General features: G+C 55.6%; 1 protein-coding gene across 1 annotated transcript in view; it reads right to left on the reverse strand.

Annotated features, from left to right (window-relative positions):
• Positions 1 to 21,278, reverse strand: part of STX8 (syntaxin 8) — a 55,717-nt gene that overhangs the window by 22,120 nt on the left and 12,319 nt on the right. The window contains exons 5-6 of the mRNA XM_038742039.1: positions 15,222 to 15,346; positions 13,793 to 13,885 (exon numbers count right to left, since the gene is read on the reverse strand). Coding sequence (XP_038597967.1) covers positions 13,793 to 13,885; positions 15,222 to 15,346 — 218 coding nt within the window. The remainder of the gene's footprint in view (positions 1 to 13,792; positions 13,886 to 15,221; positions 15,347 to 21,278) is intronic.

Genomic DNA, 21,278 nt, shown 5'->3' on the forward strand with positions numbered 1-21,278 from the left:
AACTGGCTGTTTCCAAGAGCCATTACAAATTGGCATATCCCACAATGTCACAGTGCCAACCAAAATAGTTCTCGTGAATGTTATTTGAACTACTTTCATTCCAGATGTGTTCAGAACTCCAAGTGATAGAAAGCAGGCAATACGGATATTTACATGAAGTGGGATTTCCAATAGCCGCCTCCCTCTATCTGGAGTGAGATAATGGGCCCCTTAATTGAAAGCTCTGAAAGATCAGTGGGTTCTCCCAAGTGACGGTTTAAACTAGAAGCAAAGGAAACTCAAGTAGGTTGAGGAATAAAGCGATCTCTTTTTTTTCCACTGCTAATTATGAGAACGTTTGCAAACTGGGAAACCACCTTCCAGATAGCTGGATAGGGGGCTGTCGTTCTAGGAGCTTCCCAGCCTTGTAATAATAATAATAATGATAATAATGGCATTTGTTAAATGCTTACTATGTGTCAAGCACTCTTCTAAGTGTTAATCAGGTTGGACACAGTCCAACCTGATCTCACAGTCTTAATTCCGATTTTAGAGATGTGGGAACTGAGGCACAGAGAAGTGAAGTGACTTGCCCAAGGTCACACAGCAGACAAGTGGAGGAGCCAGAATTAGAACCCAAGACCTTCTGACTCCCAGAACCATGCTCTATCCACTAAGCAATGGGGCTTCCTTCCTAATGACCCTGGTGGGTCCCAAGGCAGCTGCAAAGCACTGTTCAGTAGGGCCGAGAAGGTGTCAGTCGGCAGAGGGGCTTTGACGCCCAGCTCCAAGCCCTCCTGCCCACCCACTCCCTCCTGGAATGCCCGGGGGCAGGAAATCAGGCGCTCAGCTCGGAGGCTCCGTGTCCCTGCTCCCCAGCCGGGACTCAGTTTTTGAGACTGGGGGCCATGCCAAAGGTGCCCAACTGCAGGGTTGGCTGCCCGGAGAGCCGGAGAACAGCAAAGCAGGCACTTCCCCACGCCTGACTACTTGCCTTCCTGTCCGGCCACTCACTCTCCAGGCTTGTTTTACTTTGCCCTCCTTGTCTTCGCCAAGAAAGTTACCACCTGGAGACTGGCCACCTTCTCCCTGAAATCTGTGCTCTCGCCCAGGTACTGGTCGCTGGTGTCTTTGGTTATTTTTGCTTTTCCTCAGATAGTGGAAAAGAGTCCCCCCACAACCTCCACCCCCATCCTCCCTGATGGCTTATGAAATGGGGGAGGGCCCATCAGTGTCTTCTGTGACTGCTGAGATCTCAACAATGCCCGGCTCCCCAGCCACAGGCTGCACCCATTTCTCCCCACTGTGCTGTTTCGCAGTGAGAGCAGCCGGGCATGTTGGCGGGGAAGAGGGATGGAGGGAAAGATACAGATGGCTCAGTGGTTCCCACCACTGCCCTGCAAAGTCCACCTCAAGCGCCGGTACTGCTGGCGGCTCAACAATCCTCTGCCCACTTCACTGCCGGTACCTCAGCAATCAATCGATCAATCATATTTATTGAGGGCTTACTGTGGGCAAAGCACCGAACTAAGCGCTTTGGAGAGTAAAATGTGACAGGGTGGGTAGACACATTCCCTGCCCACAACAAGCTTACAGTCTAGAGGGGGCTGCCCGGGTGGTCAGGGGCCAGAAAAGGGGCCTGACCTTATTTTCACAGATTTGGTGGGCCAGTGGGCGAGGGCTTCTCTCTCAGCCATAGGCAAACTTGGAAAAGAGCACGGGCTTTGGAGTCAGAGGTCATTGGTTCAAATCCCGGCTCCGCCAAATGTCAGCTGTGTGACTTTGGGCAAGTCACTTAACTTCTCTGTGCCTCAGTTACCACATCTGTAAAATGGGGATTAAGACTGTGAGCCCCCCGTGGGACAACCTGATCACCTTGTAACCTCCCCAGCGCTTAAAACAGTGCTTTGCACATAGTAAGCGCTTAATAAATGCCATCATTATTATTATTATTGTGGACGCAGCCCCCCCATCGGCGGCATCACTTTCGAAGTGGAGGACCCACTACCCAGCTGTTGACTCTGAAGATGGTCTTGGCCATCTATTTTCCTAACTGCCACAAAGCAGTCATTTGGAAAGCTGTGAAGGAGGACACAGCTGTTCCCAGCTAGAAAATTCCTGGGGTGTGTTAAGAGGAAGAGAATTCCTAAATTCTCTGTTGACAAGCAAATACCCTCCTGGTCCAATGGAGAGGCAGCTGGAACAACACCAACCCAGCCTGGTGGTTGAGGGTCTTGAACACTTTAGTGTTGCAGCTCTGTCAGCCCAACAGAGGGAGGGAACCTGGCCCGGGGCAGCCCCTCTACCTGTGCAACTCCACCCCTGCCTCGGGCAATTCTTGCCTAGGCAACTCCGGAATCCCAGTAGATGAGCTTGGGCCTGGAAGGTCCATCCGAGAGGAATGGGCCCGGTCACGAGTTGAGGAGCCTCAGAGCCAGCGAGAGGGAAACGACCGATTACCCTGGCCTGAGTCCGAGGAACCCATGCAGAGGTCAGCCCCACGCAGATGGGAACCTGCCCCTCCTGCCTGGCCCAGCAGTGACTGATGTGCCCGGGTCCTGGAGGTTAACCCCTGCAGGCCCACCCCTTCCGTCAGGACAAAGGCCTGATCGCTTGGAGGCTCCGGGAGTTGGCGGGGGGCGGGGGGCATTTCCCAAGCACCTTGCGAGAAGAGTCTCGTTTCTCCAGTCCTGCCTCCATCTGCGGGGACATTAGTTCCAGTGGGGTGAGATTTAAGCTGCAGGTTACAGGGCCAGTGCCCCCTGTCCCCAAGGGGCCACCCTTGGGCTTGGCGGGGCTTTGCTCTAAGGAAAGATAAATAGAGGAACCCAATTCAAACAGGAAGCCAGTGGCCTTTCCAGATTCTCTGCAGGACTTCAAAAGGCAGAGCAAAAAACAAGCAGAGGAGAGCCCGGCATTCCGGGGGTCAGCTGCTGCCGGGGGCGCTCGGGCGGGGGATTGGGAGGGGGTCTGGGTGGGGGACGGGGAGAGGAACAGATTGGGAGTTCACTCATTCCTCATGAGCTTCTCTTTCTAAGCCAGAAACACAGCCCAGTTGGGAAGAGGATGGGGCTGGGAGTCAAGATACCTGGGTTCCGATCAACACTCTGCCACTTGTCTACTCTGTGATATCGGGCAAGTCACCTGGTGCACCTCTGGGCCCAAGTTTTCTCAGCTGTGAAACTGGGATAAGGTTCCAGTTCTCGATCCCACCCAGACCGTGAGCACCGTATGGGTCCAGTGTGTCTGTCAAACACTATGGGTCAAACTGTGTCCAGTTTGATGATCTTGTATCTGCCCCAGTGCTCGGCACAGTGCTTGGCACATAGTAAGCACCCAGTCGGTATTGCTAGGAGAAGAGAGTGCCTGACACCCACACAGAGAAGTGGACCTGTTGACTCACTGCCTTCTTGGGCAGAGGTTCAGGGGAGAAACATCCAGGGCCATTTCTGCAGCTCCATGGCTGCAAGCGCCCACTGACTTTCTCCCTTCCTCCCCAAAAGAGGGGGCACCGTGCAGCCTGGGCACCAGGCATATGGCCTCTTGAGCATGTATGGTGAAAGCCGGCAGTCTGCAGTCAAATCCTGACCACTCCTGACTGCACACAGCAGTCGCCCACATCACAGTAATGTTACAGTCATCCAGCCGGGTCCAGATGGTGCACCGCGAGGCCAGGCTGACTGATGCCCTGGAGTCAGCCACAGGGCTGGGGAAGGGCACAGCTGGGCTCCCTCTACTGCATCTGGTGCCCTCAAGCCGAGAGATGGCTCAACTAGGAATGATTTCCTGGATGGGATAGCAGTGTTTGCAGCCTCTGGGGCCAGGCCTAAGAGGAGCGAGAGGTGCACAACACTCCCTTTTCCTTTGGCAAGTCCTCCCTGTCCTGAGATCCTGAGCCACAAGGATGGGGTCAGGAGGAAGCCTTTCCCAACTTACTGCTGGCGTTTCAGTGGTCCTTCCGGTGAACCACCCTGGGCTGGAGGCCCAAGGTCTGACCCAGAACAGTGCATTCTGCTTTGTAAAGCCAGCCACAGATCTGACAATTGAGAACCTTAAATGGGGCGCTTTACCCAGGGACCCCCAAGATAACAGCTGTTCTGGCCCCTCCCATGATTCGGTCAGGCCTGTCCCAAAAGCCCAGCCCCACCTAACGGCCCAGTCTCAATCCCTCTATCCTGCAAGGAACGAGTCCCATGGGGGGGGTCCAAGCAGCGACAGGAATCAAGCAAAGCCACGTCCAAGGTGGGAGAGCCATGACAGCATCAGGAGGCGGGGCCTCAGTTCTCAGGAGGGGAAAGGGTGTGAGAACCATGTGAGCGGCCAGCGAACGAGGCGCTGAAGTGTGCTCGCTGCACGTCTGGCTCGGGTCAGTGGCCGCACAGTTTGCTGGGCAGCTGGAAAGAGAAGAGAGCCATCACCGACTGGAGTCCAGATTCTGAGGGAACGAAACCAAAGACCAACTGGGGTCCATGATAATGATAAGCTGTTAAGCACTTACTGTGAGCTGAGCACCGTACTGAGAGCTGGAATAACGATAAGTAGGTCGGACAGTCCCTGTCCCATCCGGGACTCACAGCCCCCTGACCCCAAAGGAGATGGCCTGAGTGGTTCCATTTGCTCCTCTCCCTACCGTCGACACAGCCTGGGCCCATCGGGCCCCAGTGCCTTATCTGCCTAGGCCCCACCGGAGATGAGCGAAGGCTGAGGCTCACGGGTCTAGCAAGCCTGACTCTTGACTGGACACTGGCTTAGTTCTGGAGGGAAGTGGAGGGCGGCAGTGGTGGCTGGATGATACCAGGGGGTGGGGCAAGGGCTGTGCTGAGGTGATCTGGGTTGGAGAGCCTGTATCCCCCACCGTCCCGTGGGTGCTCCCAGGAGCCTGTGCTCTCTCAGGCCGGGGGAATCCTCTGTGCCAGGCCAGGGCAGATCAGAGAGGTGGACCCAGGGATCCAGGGAGCTCGCTTGGGCTCAGGGACACCACTGAAAACACAGGGAGCCGGGCCCCTGACCCAATCTGGGGCCCTCTCTGCCTGGCTCTGGACCGGAGGCTTGACTGCTGACGAAATCATCGTGCAGTATTGGAAACGCACGACGGCACGCCTTCCCGGCAGGATTATTACAACAGCCAAGACCCCTCGGCCATCTAAAGGCTTTGCAGCTTCCAGCTTTCTCTGGCTATTGTGAGCAGCTGGGGCTCGGGGCTTGTTTAGGGCGCAGCTTCAAGGAGCCATCAACAAGAAGGATTCTCTCTTCCGCACCTGAAATGATATACCAGCTGCGAGATCCTGCTGTGAGCCTGCATCCATCCATCAGGATCACATGAACGGGACGGGTGGGGGAGGAGGATAGAGGGAGAAGACGGGGGAAGATGTGCGGGGGGAGGGGAAGAACAGCTCCCCTTTAACCAGCCCACACGAGGGTGACTGAAGTTAGCCGTCTGCAGCAGCTGCGGCCTATTCGCTGGAACAGGGCTGGGAGCTAGAGCTGCAGGGGGGGCCCCCTTCCCGCCGTGAGCATCCCCCCACCCCAACCCCCCATCTGATCTGATCCAGGCTCAAAACCCGGCCATGCAGCACCACACTCTCTGGGTGCCCCACACCTGTCCCGGTGGGCCAAATGAACTACGACTCCGTGGGTGCAGCTAGAGGTTCTGGAGCATTGGTCCCCGGCCTTCGTTTGGTTAACCTTCAGGATGCCCCGAGGCCCATTTTGGTCCTCTGCAAACAGCCCGGACTGGCTGTGACAAAGGTCACGGTTGGCGAGGAAGCGTAGCAACCTCAGGATGGTCCCGTCCCTGGCCAACAGTGTCTGTCCTTCCCTGACCATCTCTGCCCCGTGCTAGGCCCTGCCAGCCCTCTTGGCCCAGTGCAGGGTAGTCCCGTTTCAGAGAGGCTTACGTCGGCCCCACCAGATCACCTCCTCATCTCCTGGGACCCCGCTCTTGATCTGGGGCGGCAGGAACAGACGGACGGATGGATGGGAGGGGGCGGATGGAGAGACGGCCTGGGGCCGGGATGGCTGCAGGCCCCAGCAGGTGCAGGTACAGAGTGCCAGACTCATTTCCTGTTGTGACCGAACGCGTCCAGACGTCCAGCCTCCCAGGCCGCTCCAACCCAATCTGGGAACGAGGGCCAGAGTCAGCGCTTTCCTGGCGTGGGAGCCGCACCGCAGCGGGTTGGGGGCGGGAACCAACGGGAGTCCAAGATTTTCACCTCCGCATTCCCGGTTCACTGCCGATAACACGGAGAGGAGTCACAGCTGTTCCCACAGACAGCTGCTCAATGACTCCATGACCTCACCTGGGATATAGGGCAGTTTCCATTCGGAGGTCAGAGAGTGAGCGTGTCATGGCCTCCGTGCCCCTCCTTGCAACCCCAGTGCTGGGCGTGGCCAGCTGCCCAGTCTGCCAAACTGGACAGATGGGTGACCCAGAAGTCAGAGTCTCTTGCTCACTCTCTCAGGGTGACAGGGCCTGATGTCCGCCCTCCTGGTCGTCTGAGTGCCCAAGGAGAAGGGTATCTTCAAAGGGTGATCATCATCAGCACCCACTGGATGTACAGCATGGCAGTGGGCACGTCTGAATTAGGCAACGGAGTAGAAGGGGCAGCTCTGGCCTTCAAGAAGATTTCGATCTACTGGAGTCCGGACATTTCCCTCCAATGGGCCACTGTGGACCTGTCCTCCCTGACTGTACAGTGCCAAGCGTGGGAAGCCTGGTTCTCTGGCTGGGGGGAGGCAGAGCTCAGCCCAGCAGACCTGACCTGGCAGCCCCAGACCTTAGACCTTTCTCCCTGTCTCCGTCCCCAAAGGTCCTCGGCTTCAGTGACACCCTCCCCTTCCCTCGCTGGCTCCCTATATGCACCTTTTTCTCCCACTGAGGCTTACCTAGTCATGGTCTTTGTTGAGTGCTCTCGGAGGGCTATGCACTAAATACTAAGCACTTAGAAAAGGAGAGAAGAAGAAGGAGGAGGCCCATCCCAGCCCACAGGGGCTTATGCTGCCTATCAGGGCCAAGAAACATTATTAGGAGAGCTACCAAGAGGCTACTCGGAATAAATAATTGTGTGTACATATTCGCACGCCAGTGCTGAGGATGAGTATAAATACACACGTGAGCATTAGAGGTGATCGTGGGATGGGTACAGCTCAGGTGTGGGAATTAATTGGTGGTGGGGGGGGTGCTCATTGGAGGAGGCGGGATTTGGGGAGGGCTCAGAAGGTGGGGAGAGCTGATTTCTGGCAGATTTGTGAAGGAGGGAGCTTCAGGCCAGGGGAACAATGTGAGCCAGGGGATGAAGGTGAGAGGGTCAAGAGCTAACTCACGCACCTTTTCTTTCTTCCTCAGATCTGCAAATGAGTTAAGCATGTCCCCCTGGCTAGATTGCAAGCTCCGTAAAGGCAAAGATTTGGACTGACTGCTTCTGTTGAGCTGTCCCAAATGCTCAGCACGGGGTTTGGCCCGCAGCGGGTACCCAAAAAATACCAGTTGATTGAGGGTGAAGTGCAGTTAGAATGGTAGTTTGGGAAGAATAAAGAGAGTGAGCTGGGGAGCAGTAGATGAAGAGAGTAGATACGGACCATGGAGAGAACAGTAGAAAGTCTTGAAGCCCATGGGGAATCTGCTGGATGTGGAAGGGGATGGGAAGCCAACAGAGGCTTGGAAGGAGTCGAGTGATGTGAGCTGGGCGATGCTTTGAGTCTACGATCCACGTGGCAGCATGGCAAATAGATGGGACGGGGGAGAGATGCTGGAGGCAGGGAGACCAGGGAGGAGGCTGAAACGATAGTCTTGCTACGACAGGACAGGAATTTGGGGAAGGGTGGGAGGAGAAGGGGTGGAACGGGGGATGGTGAGTGAGAAAAATTGGCAAGATTTAAGGTAAGGAGTCGAGGATGCCACCCCCGCAACTCCGGGTTCTGCCTCGGGTGTTCTCCCTCTCCCTCCCTCCTTCCCTTCCATTTTCTGCAGCTGGCCAATGACTCTCTTTGCCCAGGCTAGAAAGATAAGCGGGCACAACCATCCTCATCAAACACTTCCAATGCCTGAAGGCGGCTCTGCAGCTCTGCCAAGTCTTCTGATAGACAACCAGGGGGCCGCCCACCTCTCTCCTCCAAGGTCAGAGTCCCTACAACGGTGCAGCTCTGGCCTGGAAGTAGAGAGTCAATCAGGAGACTCAAAGAGGCAGAGAGGCCAGAACTGAACGGGGTGGTGACATAGGGCCCAAGCCCTTCGCCTTCTACCCAAACGTCAGTGGCAGAGAACTGGCCAGGAGGCCACTTGGGTCAAACCCAGTGAGTCGCATCTGAGTCGCCAATGGGTCGGAGGGCCATCTTAGCAGCTTGGCAAGAAAAGGGATATGTCAAAAGCCTCATTCTAGTGCCTGCCACATCCTGTATTCTTTTGTACTCTAACTGCCCCAGGCTTAGTACAGTGCTTGGCACATAGTGCACACTTGACAAACATTGTTGTTTTGAAGGATCACAGCGTTCCACTACCTTGAGTCTCACTGTGATTCTCTCTGCGGGATGCAGCCATCCTTCCCGACAGGGACGGAGCAAAGCCTCCTCAAAACCGCCCGCCTAAAGCTCGGAGTTATTTTCCTGGATCGGCTGCCAATATGATATAGGTCTAAAAGAAACCACCCCTTTCTGCTGAGACAGAACGATAAATCGGTTTCCCTGAATCCAGTGGATAAAGCATCCAAGTTCCTGACCTTGAATATTTCACTGGCCGTGCTCAATGCAGCAGGGAACAATCAGGGTGACATGCGCTGAAATGTGGGGGATTTACGGTATAATAGGTTGAGCATATGTGCCAAAAAACAAAACTCTGAAATCCTACCAAATCAAGATTAATCGCCGATTCAGACCACGGCCAACGGGGCAGTGCAGGTGGTACAACAAACCTTCTCCCTGCGTGTGCTGGGACGGAACAAGTTATTTCTGAGGTCACCCGAAACCCCGTGAATCTCCGATCACACTCTCAGTGGGAAAAGGAAAAATTGCTACTCCTTAGTCATTCTCAGTGTGGATTTTGGCATTTCTTCGGGAAGTGTTCGCATAAGCCTTTGCGCTGAAACCACCTCGGGCTCACGGAAACTGCTAGACGTCCTGGCTTTGTACTTGGGCCAGAGAGGGCCGGGGCTTCGGCTAGTCTTCAACTCCTCCATATGGCATCTCTGCCAAGGAGGCAGCAAAGGCAGCCCTGTTGAGCCTTGGAGCCCAGACTCGGAGCCCTAGCTTGGCTCAGGTACCCTGGGGTTGAGCTCCTTCCCTCGGGTTCTCTGTTCCATTCCCATCGCCCTGCTGGCTGGGTAAAGATCCATTCAGTAGGTACAAAACACCTACAGTCTAATGGGCATCTGTGCGTTAGGGCCAGGCAGGCATGTAGAGCAGGGCTCAGTGCCCCGGGAATGGGCCAGGCGGGACCCCAGGCCAGCCCTGCCCTGCCACCAGCTCCCTGAGAAATGGCAGGGGCGCAGGCTCAACTCCAACGAAAGTTGACAGATGAGCCGACTGTCGGGATGAAAAGCCTCACCAATCCGCACAGCCCCGGCTGGGATGACATAGGATTTCAGGGAGCCCGTGGCAACGCCGGGCAGGTGCTCGGGAGAGAGGGCGCCTACCCACCCAGCATGCCCAAGACTCTGGAGATGCGTTAGCACCCTCACCTCACACAGTTGAGGACTCAAGGCGGCGAGCCTCCCCACTGGGGGTCCAACACCAAGAGCAACTTTCGTTGCTACCCAGCCAATTCAGTGGCCGGAACCCTGGAACACAGGTCCCACGGTTGGGGAGGGGGCACAATGGTAACCCCTTGACCCACTGCCAACAGGCCTGGACCCTGCCAGTCCCCGAAAGCCAAGGCTCTGGAGTAGCTGCCCAGTGGGTGGTCACTCTGGGATACACAGCCACGTGCTCGGCTCCCCAGTTGAGCTGGGCATCTCTACAAGGCCCGCGTCCCTGCCGGCTTCGGAAACAACAGCTGCTTAGGTTTTTTGGTCCCTTCCCCTTCCACAGCGGCAACGGGCTCGGCTGGGCGAACCACAGCTGGGGCAGGAGCCAGGTACGGGAGAGCTGAAGTTGGCTGAAGTGGAGATGTCGGCAGTGAGAGGGGGAGAGGCCCGTGACCACTGGCTTGTAACTGGGACTGAGGCTAGCGGAGTGACTGGCCTCCTGACGCGGATCCTGGTTTGGCCCGGGAGGTACCTGGGGTCTTTGGGCAAGGGTGTAGGCCAGCCTCTCCCCCAACTTGGCCCTACCCCTACCCAACCTGGGCAACCCTAAACGTGACCCCAGAGGGTTGCCGTACTGTCCTCCCAAGCATCGAGCTGGGGCTCCAGAGCCCCCTCCCCGCTTGCCTTCCCTCCATCCCGGAGACTCAATGATCTTGTTGGTGTGGGGTTCCTGGACTGAACCTGGCTTCCCTTTCAGGGGTGCAGAGAGAATGACCTTCCAGGAAGACACTCTGTAGGCCCTGCTGCTCCTAATCACAGCTGATCCTGCCAGCTGGCCCCCAACCCCCCCACCGTCCGGCACACTCCTTCACGCCCCAACGCAAGGTGGCCCTTGTTTGGGCCAGCAGGGACGGTGGGAGCACTCCGTTCCGCATGGTTTCCTCTGCCACAGCGCTGAGCGTGAACAAAAAGTAGTAACATGGGGAGAGGTTTTTCCTGCTGCCCAGCCAGGCACTGGCAGCAGGAATAGGGGTCTCCCCAGTGGGTCCTGCCCGGCGACTTACACGAACTCCCTGTTTTGGGCCCACGGGATAGTAGACTGGGAGTGGGGGGTGGCCTGAGGAGCAGAGACAGACTCCAAGACGGCGCCTGCTGGGGCAGGAATCGAGGTCCAGGCGAAACGCTTGGTCTGGGTTTGGCACCGGGGCTGCGGTGCAGCATCGCCTGAGAAAACCAACCGTAAAACAGACCGACACAATGACCGCCGGCAACCAGCCCGAATATAGTCCAAGCACGGCCCAAACGGCTCCCAGGCTTTGGGCCACTCCACCCCCCCGCTCCCGCCCCCCAGCCCCAGTCCAGGGGAAAGATGACAGCCAGAGGAGGGAGGGAGGAAGGGGCTGTGAGGGAATGGGGGAAGGGAGGGAGGGGCGGCCCTCCAGCAAGGCCACGAGGGCCTCATTTCCACAGAGCGGCAGATGGATTCCACATGCCTGCCCTGTGAGCACAGAACGCCGCCGCCATGAAGTTTGACAAACTGAAGTGATTCTGGGGGCACTTGAAGGTGGGGGTGGGGAGGCAAGGAACGGGAGGGAGAAAGACGGGTGTGAGAGAGATGGGGAGAGAGAGAGAAAGGGAGGGAGAGAGATGTTGAGAGACTGAGTAGCAGAGAGTGACTCGCTGATAAACCCACAGATCTGGGGACAGCCAGGCAGCCCCTGAACTAGAGTCTTTCCAGCTCTCCCTATGGTGAGGAGACTCCAGCAGATAGCTTGTTGGGTTTAAGCTGGGAAGACAAGTTTTTACGCCTTCCTAGGGGAAGAGAACCACCTGGCAAATGCCAGGGCAGAGAGCTGGGCAGAGACCACAGCGGAGGCCCACTCTGCTCGACAGGGCCCTGGGAAGAGAGGCCATGGAAGACACCAGGGCGGATACAAAGGCAAGGGCTTGGGCAAAGTTGAAAGCAGTGGCCAAGGCAGAGACAAGGGCAGAGGCCTGGGCAGAGAGAAGGTGGATTCCTACAGGCACATGCTCCCTGCAGCACAGTTCACATCTTGCAGTGCTCTGGCACCCCTGACCATCCCCAAGAGGAAACGGAAGGGTACCTGACCCTGCGGACATCCCTTTCACCCCTGGCTCCGCCTCAGGCTGCCCACCCGGGCTGCTCTGGCCATCCCAGGCCCAACTCGCCCACAGAGCAGCAGAGGGCACTTCATCTCCATTCTGAAACTGCAACCCCCCAAAACACAATCCCACAGAGCCAGGCCCCCCAAGTCCAACTGGGCCAAAGGTGGAAAGGGAGCTGAGCAGAGCCAAGGGCCTCCTGCTGGCGGGAGCCGCTTGGACAGTCACCCTGGTCGGGGAAGGCTCGCTCCTGCCAGATCGAACAGGGCCCTGGGGAGGAAGTGGATCCTGACTGGTCCGATTCTCAACCTTTCACAAGTGCTGATAAATAAGGGTTGCTGGGCCTACAGGGCCATAAACCACTGGCCGGCTCCCCCGTATCGCACACATTCCATCTCTGAGAGCAAACAGGAAAAGGCCACAGGGTCCCCAGCCCGACCCTCCGCTAACGGCCACACATCAGCAGCAGAGGAGCTGAGCCTCAGGGGGACCCGGGGGCTCCCCTGCACTGTGCTCATTCTCCCCCCATCCTGGCACAGAAGACACCTGATCCTGACCATAAGCCGCTCCTCACCAGGGGTTGGGGGTGGAGAGGGGAGGATCCTGCTCTTCCCTGAGGAATTTCCCAGAGCTCCCAGCCGAACGGCGGAGCTGAGTTTGTGGCCGATGGTGAGCCCCAACACCCAGCCTTCAACACGGAGGCTTTCCGCCAGACCACTCCATCATCCACATCGGCATTCTTCACTTGCCATTTCCTAGCTCACCTCCTCACTGGGCCTCACTCTCAGATCTCCGGCCTCCATCTCCACACTCCTGCTGCTCCCCCACCGACCTGCCAGACCACAGCTCTCCCCATCTGCAAAGCCTCCTGAAACCCCACCTCTTCGGGGAAGTCTTCACCCATTAGTTCCCGACACTAAAGTCCCACAGTCCTCATTCCCTTCTGAGATCAGAACACAGCCAGAACAGGCCCCTCTGCCTCTCAGTGACTGACCTCTGTCCCATGATCCTTCCTGGTGACTGGCCTCTGACCCCCACCGGCAAGGCCGGTCACGGTCTGAGGCTCAGGCCTGAAGGGATTCGGCCGAGCCTGGCCCTCGGGCCGCCGTGGAGCTATTTAATCCAGGCTGAAATTGACCCTTTCTACAATTCAGGTGTCACCTGTTCCTCCAACACAGGGCTCCCATGAGACACTCCAGAACTTCAATCGCAAAAGCTCAGACACACCACATCTCTCGAGTCCCCCACATCTCCGAATGCGATGCCCTCATCTTAATTAGAACTGAGGCTGAGAGTGGTAAAGGGCTTATGCAATGCTTGCCCAACTCAGCAGGCCAACATTCAGGCCCAGGATCCATCCAACACATCACGTCACCCACAAATTAACAGAAGACCCAGTCCTTTATTATTATTATTGTTATTATTATTAAGTGCCATCAAGTCGTTTCCGATTCATAGTGACTCCACGGATATACTTTCTCCAGAACGTCCTGTCCTCTGCCATAATCCGCAACCTTTCTAATGGTTCTTCGGTTACTGTTGTTATGGTCTCTATCCATCTAGCTGCTAGTCTGCCTCTTCTACGTTTCCCCTGGACGTTTCCTAGCATTAGTGTCTTCTCCAGAGAATCAGTCCTCTAGTCCTCCCCAACGGAGTGGATGCTCCTGGTGGGATCATGGAGGGGTTATGGGGCTTTGGGATCCTGAGGGCTGGGCCAGGGTGCCAGCTCTGTGGACACAGAACATCTGCAAGACCCTCTGGCACTCCTGCTTGGGCCAGACACCCTGGAGATTCAGTCCCATTTCCCTGCATCCCTGCCACGGGCCTACCAAGACTCTGACTACCGAGAAGACGGGCAAAACCTCAACAGGGGGAGAAGGAGGCCCTGGCAGAGGCCGACCAGCCACGCAGAAGAGCAACCCCGACATCACGTTCACTGCCCGTCCTTGGTCCACACCTCGCTCGACTCCACTCAGCCCCAGCCCCAGTGGTGCCCACCGGGCCACTCTCACCGTTCTGTTCATCCAGCTCGTTCCCAATCTCCTGCCCCATTTGCTTCTGTCGGCTGATGATTGAGGAGAGAGCATCGAGGCCAGCGTCTTGTTCTGCAAGGAAACAGACCGCAAACCTGGTCAGCCTTTGGCCAACCACAATCTTGTGCCCATCAGCCCGGGCCCAGATGACGGGTCACCCCGCCCAGCTGACCTGGGCCTCCTATGCTATGCCTCTGTCTTCTATGTTGCTTTGGGGTTTCGATTGTTTCATCTTTCCCCTGATTTAGACCGTGAGCCCCAGGAGGGCGAGGGACCGGGCCTAACTGCCCCCCAGCTATCCTTTCCCACAGCACATAGTTCACCCTGTGCACCCTGGAAAGGCTCAACAACTATCACCACCACAGCTACTACTATCACTCATCTAGCTCATCGCCGACCCCACTTCCACATCCCGCTTCCGGCCCGGAACTCCCTCCCTCTTCAAATCTGACAGATGATCACTCTCCTCACCTTCAAAACCTTATTAAAATAACATCTCTCCCAAGGGGCCTTTCCCAACTAAGCCCTCATTTCCTCTTCTCTCAGCCCCTTCTGCATTGCCTTTGCACTTGGATCTGCACCCTATATTCACCCCACACTCGGCCCCATAGCACTTATGCCCACATCCACAACTTCTTTTATTGTCTCTCCCCACTCTATACTGTAAGCTCAACTGTAGGCAGGGAACATGTCTAACATGTCTGTTATACTGTACTATCCCAAGCCTCAAGTAAAGTGCCCTGCATAAATATTGATTATTTATTAATCAATAAATAAACTGATTACTGCTACTACTACTACACTACTATTACCGCTGCTGCTAGATGTCCTGGGCTACAGCATCCAGTGTCCTCTGGGCCCTCTGCTTGGCTAGCAGTTTTCTCTCTGGACACCCTCAGATCCAGGGCATAGCATCCCTGCAGCACAGCAGATGGCTGAAGGGGTCCTCACCCCAACCTGGGCCCCTCTAGGCCAGGGTGAGCAGATGCCTGTGGTCTGGGCCTGCCACTCAGGTGGGCGGACCGACAGTGCCCAGGAACCAACCAGGGGATGCCGGCCCCCTCGCCCCACTGCCAGCAACCCCTACCCAGTCTCTGGCCTGCCGGAGTGCCACAGGCAACAGCCCCACGGCCTATCTTCCTCCACAGCTTCACAGAAAGGACCTTCCCGGTGCTCTGCACACAGTAAGCACTCAATAAATATGATTGAATGAATGAATAGGAGCTGCAAGAGCAGAAGACTGCATGCCCATAGGTCGATGATTCAAGATGATTCCCCTGTGCTCCCTGAGAAAGGGAAGTGCCTCCACACAGAAGACTCCCACTGCCCAGGTAGAGGCTCGGAGTGGTGAGCACATGTCCGGGCACAGGGAGGCTGCGGGCTGATGGGTCCCTGGGCCTGCTGGTACCTTGGAGGATTTTCTGCTGTTGCTGCCGGATATCCTCAAAGCCCAGGCCTTGTGTCTCCTCCGACTCCTCTACGAGCCATGGGCTGGTCACCGCCCGCTTGGGCCCTCCAGGCATCAGGCTGGACCTGAGGGAGACAGACATCACAACCCAGCTATCAGAACCCACACTGCTCTCCCACTCAGCTGGGGCCAGCGAATGGCTCTCCTGCCCACCCCAGGAAGCACCAGGCTCCCCAGCCCTCCCCTCACCACCCCCCTCGCAGGGATTCCCAGTGCAGCTTGTGGAGCCCAGAAAGGAGCTCAGCACTAACCCTGGCTCCTTTAAGGGCCCACTGTAGGGTCACAGCTTGAAGGACCTCACTTTAAGGAAAAGCCACACGGCAGCTCTCACGCCATGCCTGTCATTGGTTGTGTGGCCTCCGGACCTGGGCTGTGGAGCAGGGATTGTGTCGAAACCATCCACCCCAGCGCTCAGTTTAGTGCCTTGCACAGAGCAAGCACCTAACCAATGCCATAACCAATGCACGACTACTCCTCCCAATGCCGCCTCATGCCTGCCCCATCCAGGACAGAAGGATCCTCCCTCATACTGCAATAATGACCTGTCAGATCATGGAGCGAAAACCTGGGGAAAGCAGAACTACTAATGGCCAGGCCAAGATCCTTGCCCGCGGCAGGGTTACAATTCCCTGGGGAAGCCAAGAGACAAACACACCACTCACACACATGTGTGCATCTTGATGCACAAGGAAGCCCACTGAGAGGGGGCAGGGGAGGGGTCCCCAAGCTGACCTAAATCTGGAGAGATATCCAGAGGAGGAAAATGAGAAGGGGAGCTCGGGTGAGGAGCGGCTGGGGCACAGGCAGGTGACTTGATGAGGATTTCGAAGAGGGAGGGATGGGCGCAGGCTCAGACAGAAGGGAGGAGAATGACCTTGCTGGGGGGAGGCGGGAGAGGAAAGAGGGTGAGCAGGCAGAGCCAGCTGTGGGAGGGCTGAGGGCTTGGGGTAGTGGGGTAGAGGACAACGGGGAACTGAGGAGGCTTTGGGAAGTGGAATGGCCTAGCCGCAGAGACGAGAGGCCAATCTTAGTCTCAGTGTGTAAGACTAAGGCAGGAGAAGGCTAGTGGCAGGGAGCCAAGGAGGATGTTTCAGCTGTCCAGGACTGAAGGGGCCACATTTTAGGACAAATGACGGAGAGGAAGGGATAGATTTAAATAAGGTAGTGGGGAAGGAAGTGGTTCAGCTGGATAAGTGAGTGTCTGGGGGACCCAAGGACAGGTAATAGCAAAGGTCACCCCACACTTTACATTGTGAAGACACTGTGCTCACTGAGGGCATCTGAGGGCCATCTGAAAGGCAGCTGAGGGGCAGCTGGGGCCAGCTAGGGGAGCTGAAGGGTAGCAAGGGGCAGCTGAGGGCCAGGGAAGACTCGGGGAGGGTCACCAGGAATCGCTTTCTGCCAAGTTGAGTTGGAGGTGGATCCCCAGCACATGCACAGAGAGAGAGAGAGAGAGAGAGAGAGAGAGAGAGAGAGAGAGAGAGAGAAGTAGAGCCCTGGGGGACCCTGAGGCTCAGGGGCAGGAGGAGGAGCCAGCAACGAAGCAGCCATCCAGGAGGAGACGGAAGAGGAGAAACAAGATTTACCACGGCAGGGAGAAGACAGGGTAGTGGAAGGAATCAGGAGGAGGAAGAGGAGGATGAAGAGGGAGCCAGGAGGGGCTGTATGGAACTTTCCGTTCCTGGGAAGCGCCTCTTCCAGGCCGCCACATCCACCAAGTGCAGCCCAGGAAACACAGACTTGTTTTCCAAAGCCTATTTGGATCCAGAACGGCACCAACTGATTACAGGAAAACCATTCCCCTAATTTAACGTTTCCCACTAAGGCACTTCTGAATGCCGGGGGCCCTTAGAATGAAACCTCCAAGTATATTTTCAAAGGGTAATATGGTGGTCTGAACACCCAAAATAAACTTTGCATTACGCACCATAAAACTGCCAACTGTTTGCTCTTCTGCTTAAGGATGTGAGTATCTTTTCCCCAGGAAGCTATACAGTTGGCAGATATGTGAAGAGCGAACCAAACACGGCAAATGGGGCTGGGAGAGGGGCCATCCGTCCCAGCCACCCACTGCCTTGGCCCAACATTCCCCAGCGGAGCCTGAGGCCAAGGGGCAGGACCTTTGGCTCCTCCAACTGAGAGAAAAACAGCCCAGTTTGCTTTCCCCTCTGCCCCCCGCCTTCGCTCCAGCTCCAGAACTCGACTTCTAAATGGAAGCAAAGATCGACTTGTATGTCTACATCAATTTATGGGCTGGGAACGCAAACACTGTTTGCAAAGTGGTTCGGGACCTAAAATCAAAAGGAGCACTTATTTCTGGGAAGGGAGCTGCCACATTACACTGGGCGCACGGTGGGAGGCGGGGAGGAGTGGGGAGAGAATGGGGAGCTGAGGGGAGAGAGAGAGAGAGGAGGAGGAAGAGGAAGAGGAGGAGGAGGAGGAGGAGGAAGAAGAAGAGGATGAGGAGGAGGAGGAAAAAGAGAAATGCACAAACAAGAGAGCTTGAGGCCAGGTGGATTTTAACCCCGTCCGGCGACTCCACACAGTTTATGAGGAACTGGAGCCATCTTGCGGTCAGGATGGGAAATGCAGCAGGACACGAAAGGGCTTCGGCTTTTCCGATTGGCAACCTACCGCTCAGTGGCAAAAAAGCAGCCTTATCCCAGCCGCCCGAATCAATCAATCAATCAATCAACTGTATTTATTGAGCACTACCTACGTGCACAGCACTGTGCCAAATGCTTGGGAGGGTACAACGCAAGAGTTAGCAAACGTGTTAAACATGTTCCGAAGGCACTGGCGACCAGTCTCACACTTTCCTTTGCACTTTCCACTTTCCTCAAAAATCTCCAGAGGCTACCAATCAATCTGCGCATCAGGCAGAAACTCCTCACCCTGGGCTTCAAGGCTGTCCATCACCTCGCCCCCTCCTACCTCACCTCCCTTCTCTCCTTCTACAGCCCAGCCCGCACCCTCCGCTCCTCTGCGGCTAATCTCCTCACCGTGCCTCGTTCTCGCCTGTCCCGCCATCGACCCCCGGCCCACGTCCTCCCCCAGGCCTGGAATGCCCTCCCTCTGCCCATCAACCAAGCTAGCTCTCTTCCTCCCTTCAAGGCCCTACTGAGAGCTCATCTCTTCCAGGAGGCCTTCCCAGACGGAGCCCCTTCCTTCCTTTCCCCCTCGTCCCCCTCTCCATCCCCCCCATCTTACCTCCTTCCCTTCCCCACAGCACCTGTATATATGTATATATGTTTGTACATATTTATTACTCTATTTATTTATTTATTATACTTGTACCTATCTATTCTATTTATTTTATTTTGTTAGTATGTTTGGTTTTGTTCTCTGTCTCCCCCTTCTAGACTGTGAGCCCGCTGTTGGGTAGGGACTGTCTCTATATGTTGCCAGCTTTTACTTCCCAAGCGCTTAGTACAGTGCTCTGCACACAGTAAGTGCTCAATAAATATGATTGATTGATTGATTGATTGAGGGACCACTCTCCTCTCCCTCGTGTCTACACATGCCCACACCCATACATAGCCGCACCCACAATGGGGTTGGAAACCATAGAGTCTCAGAGGTAAAAGCTGGGAGATCATTTATTTGGACCCCGAGCCAAACTCTTTGCAGCCTCGATTCCAACCACTGACGGACAAAGTGGAGCAAGAGGATACAGCTTCCTGAGAGGTGGCCCAAGCAGCATGGCCCAGTGGGAAGAGAAGGGGCCTGGAAGACAGAGGACCTGGGCCCTAATCCCGTCTCCACCACTTGTCTGCTGGATGACCTTGGGCAAATCACTTCTCTGAGTCTCAGTTACCTCATCTGTAAAACTGGACATTAAGACTGTGAGCCCCATGTGGGGCAGGGACCAGGTCCAACCTGATTATCCTGTACCTACCCCAGCACTTAGTACAATGCCTTGCTCATAGTAAGCACCAAACAATTATCACAATTATTATTACTGTTATTACAGCCCATGAAGGAAAATGCCATTGGAGGGCTTGTCTACTGTTCCTTCAGATGGGTCCTTCTTTTTGCTCTGCACCTACTCTGCCAACCAGGTGGGATGTGGCATACACACCTCCATGCATGCCTTGTCATCCACACCCTTTATGATCTTTCACACTCAATCACTTGGAAGCAGCATGGCTTAATGAAAAGAACACAGGCCTGGAAGTCAGAGGACCTGGGTTCTAATCCCAATTAATCCCAGCTCTGCCACTTGCCTGCTGTGTGACCTCAAGCAAGTCACTTCACTTCTCTGTGCTTCAGAAAATGGGGGTTCCATATCTGTTCTCCCTCTTACTTAAACTCTGAGTCCCATGTGGGGCAGGGACTGTCTGACCTGATTATGTTGTATTTACCCCAGTGCTCAGCAGAGCACTTGTCACATAGTAAGGGCATAAAAAATGCCACTAATATTATTATTAATCACCATCCCTCTGTGACACCCTCCCCTCCAAAACCTGCATCCCCTCTCAGTGACCTCCTCTTCAGGCTGGTGGCACTGAATCATTCCTTCTGCCTCAGTCAGAAGCACCTCTATCTCCTTGGTCGCCGGAGTCACTCTTTTCAGTTCCTCTCTGCCTCCTACTCTGTCCCTCCTGGGATGCAGTGATCACAACCGCTCACAGACATAGAGGCCCAGTCCTCTCTGAAGGCCGCATTCGGACAGGGCGCCACTACAACGGCTGGAGGGGGACCCAGACCCCCCGAGGCCAAGCCGACATCACACTCTATCAGAACCCCATGGCCGCTCAGGAGCTCTGCTTAGGTAACACTCAGCACGAGTTTCAGGATCCCTGCTACCAAAGAGGCAGCACGGAAGAGTGTGAAATTCACAAAGGTTATGGAGGCCAACAGAGCTTGTGGCCCTCTTTATTCGGCTAAAGTGAGAACAGCTACATTTCTCTCGGCTACACTTCCCTTACAGAGAACCAATCTGCAACTGCTTAGCATCAGTTTCCAGTCAGCTGTGTTGGGTTCCTTTTGCAGTGATAATGAACTGTTAACAAGGTGGCCACCAGATCCTTGGGTGACTCAAGCTTTGCCATCTTGTGGGGCTCTCCTCTATTAAGGCACGTTTGTGGCCACAGGGGTCACCGCAAATTGTGCCTCCTGCCAGCTACCTCGTAGACCCGCTGCATTTGAGCCCTCCGGAGAGGCTGAAGTCAATTAAGGCAATTCTCCTTAGAAATTAGTTGTTTCCCTAATGGGTCGCTGTTACAGGCAAGGCTGGCATCTCCTGCAAACCGGATTCTTTGCAAGTTGCCCAAGCCCGAGGTGGCCGGGGTGGTGTTGGGCTCGACCCATGACTTAGAGCAAGTGGTGGGAAGAGCTTCAGTGGACCTACTCTAAAATGGCTTCCCAGGGTTCCCGTGGCTCCTTTGGGAAAGGGACCAAAACAGAGAACGGCAGAGGGACGACCTGTGTGACCTGAGCAGCACAAGCCCCTTGAGTGGGCACCATAGGAAGACCATGCTCTGGATTTCCTGGGCTTGAGGCTATACTTTTTCCAACCAGCGACAGCTCTCCTGGACCCCGCCCGCAGTCTGCCATTGGCTGCGAGCCCACCACTGCACAACCTGGAGCAGTTGAGGCTGGGGCCTTTTCCTGAGGTCGTCCTTTCCTGCCTCTCCTCGCACTCCTGCCATCCTGCCTTGTGGCGGTAATCTTCCAGACATGTTTGGCGACCACCTTCCCTGGAACCCAGCCTAACTTCCTCCTCCCTCTGATCTCAACAAACTCCACTCTGGGGGTGTGAAGATTAAAGCTTATCCAATTAGCCACCCGCTACCTCCGCCAAGCTAATCGCTTCAAGCTTTGAAACGGTCACACTCAGTGGAGTGTGAAGATAGCTTTTGATTAGAGGAGATTTCACTAATTATAAGGCTTAGCAATGCCCCCAAATAGAAAAGATGATGGGCTTAAAATCAGAGGCCTGTGTCATTTCCGAACAAGTAGGGGCTTAGCTCCCAGAAGACAGTGTTTCACTGA

Source organism: Tachyglossus aculeatus, unplaced genomic scaffold, assembly GCF_015852505.1.
Source record: "Tachyglossus aculeatus isolate mTacAcu1 unplaced genomic scaffold, mTacAcu1.pri SUPER_34, whole genome shotgun sequence".
Taxonomy (NCBI): Eukaryota; Metazoa; Chordata; class Mammalia; order Monotremata; family Tachyglossidae; genus Tachyglossus; species Tachyglossus aculeatus.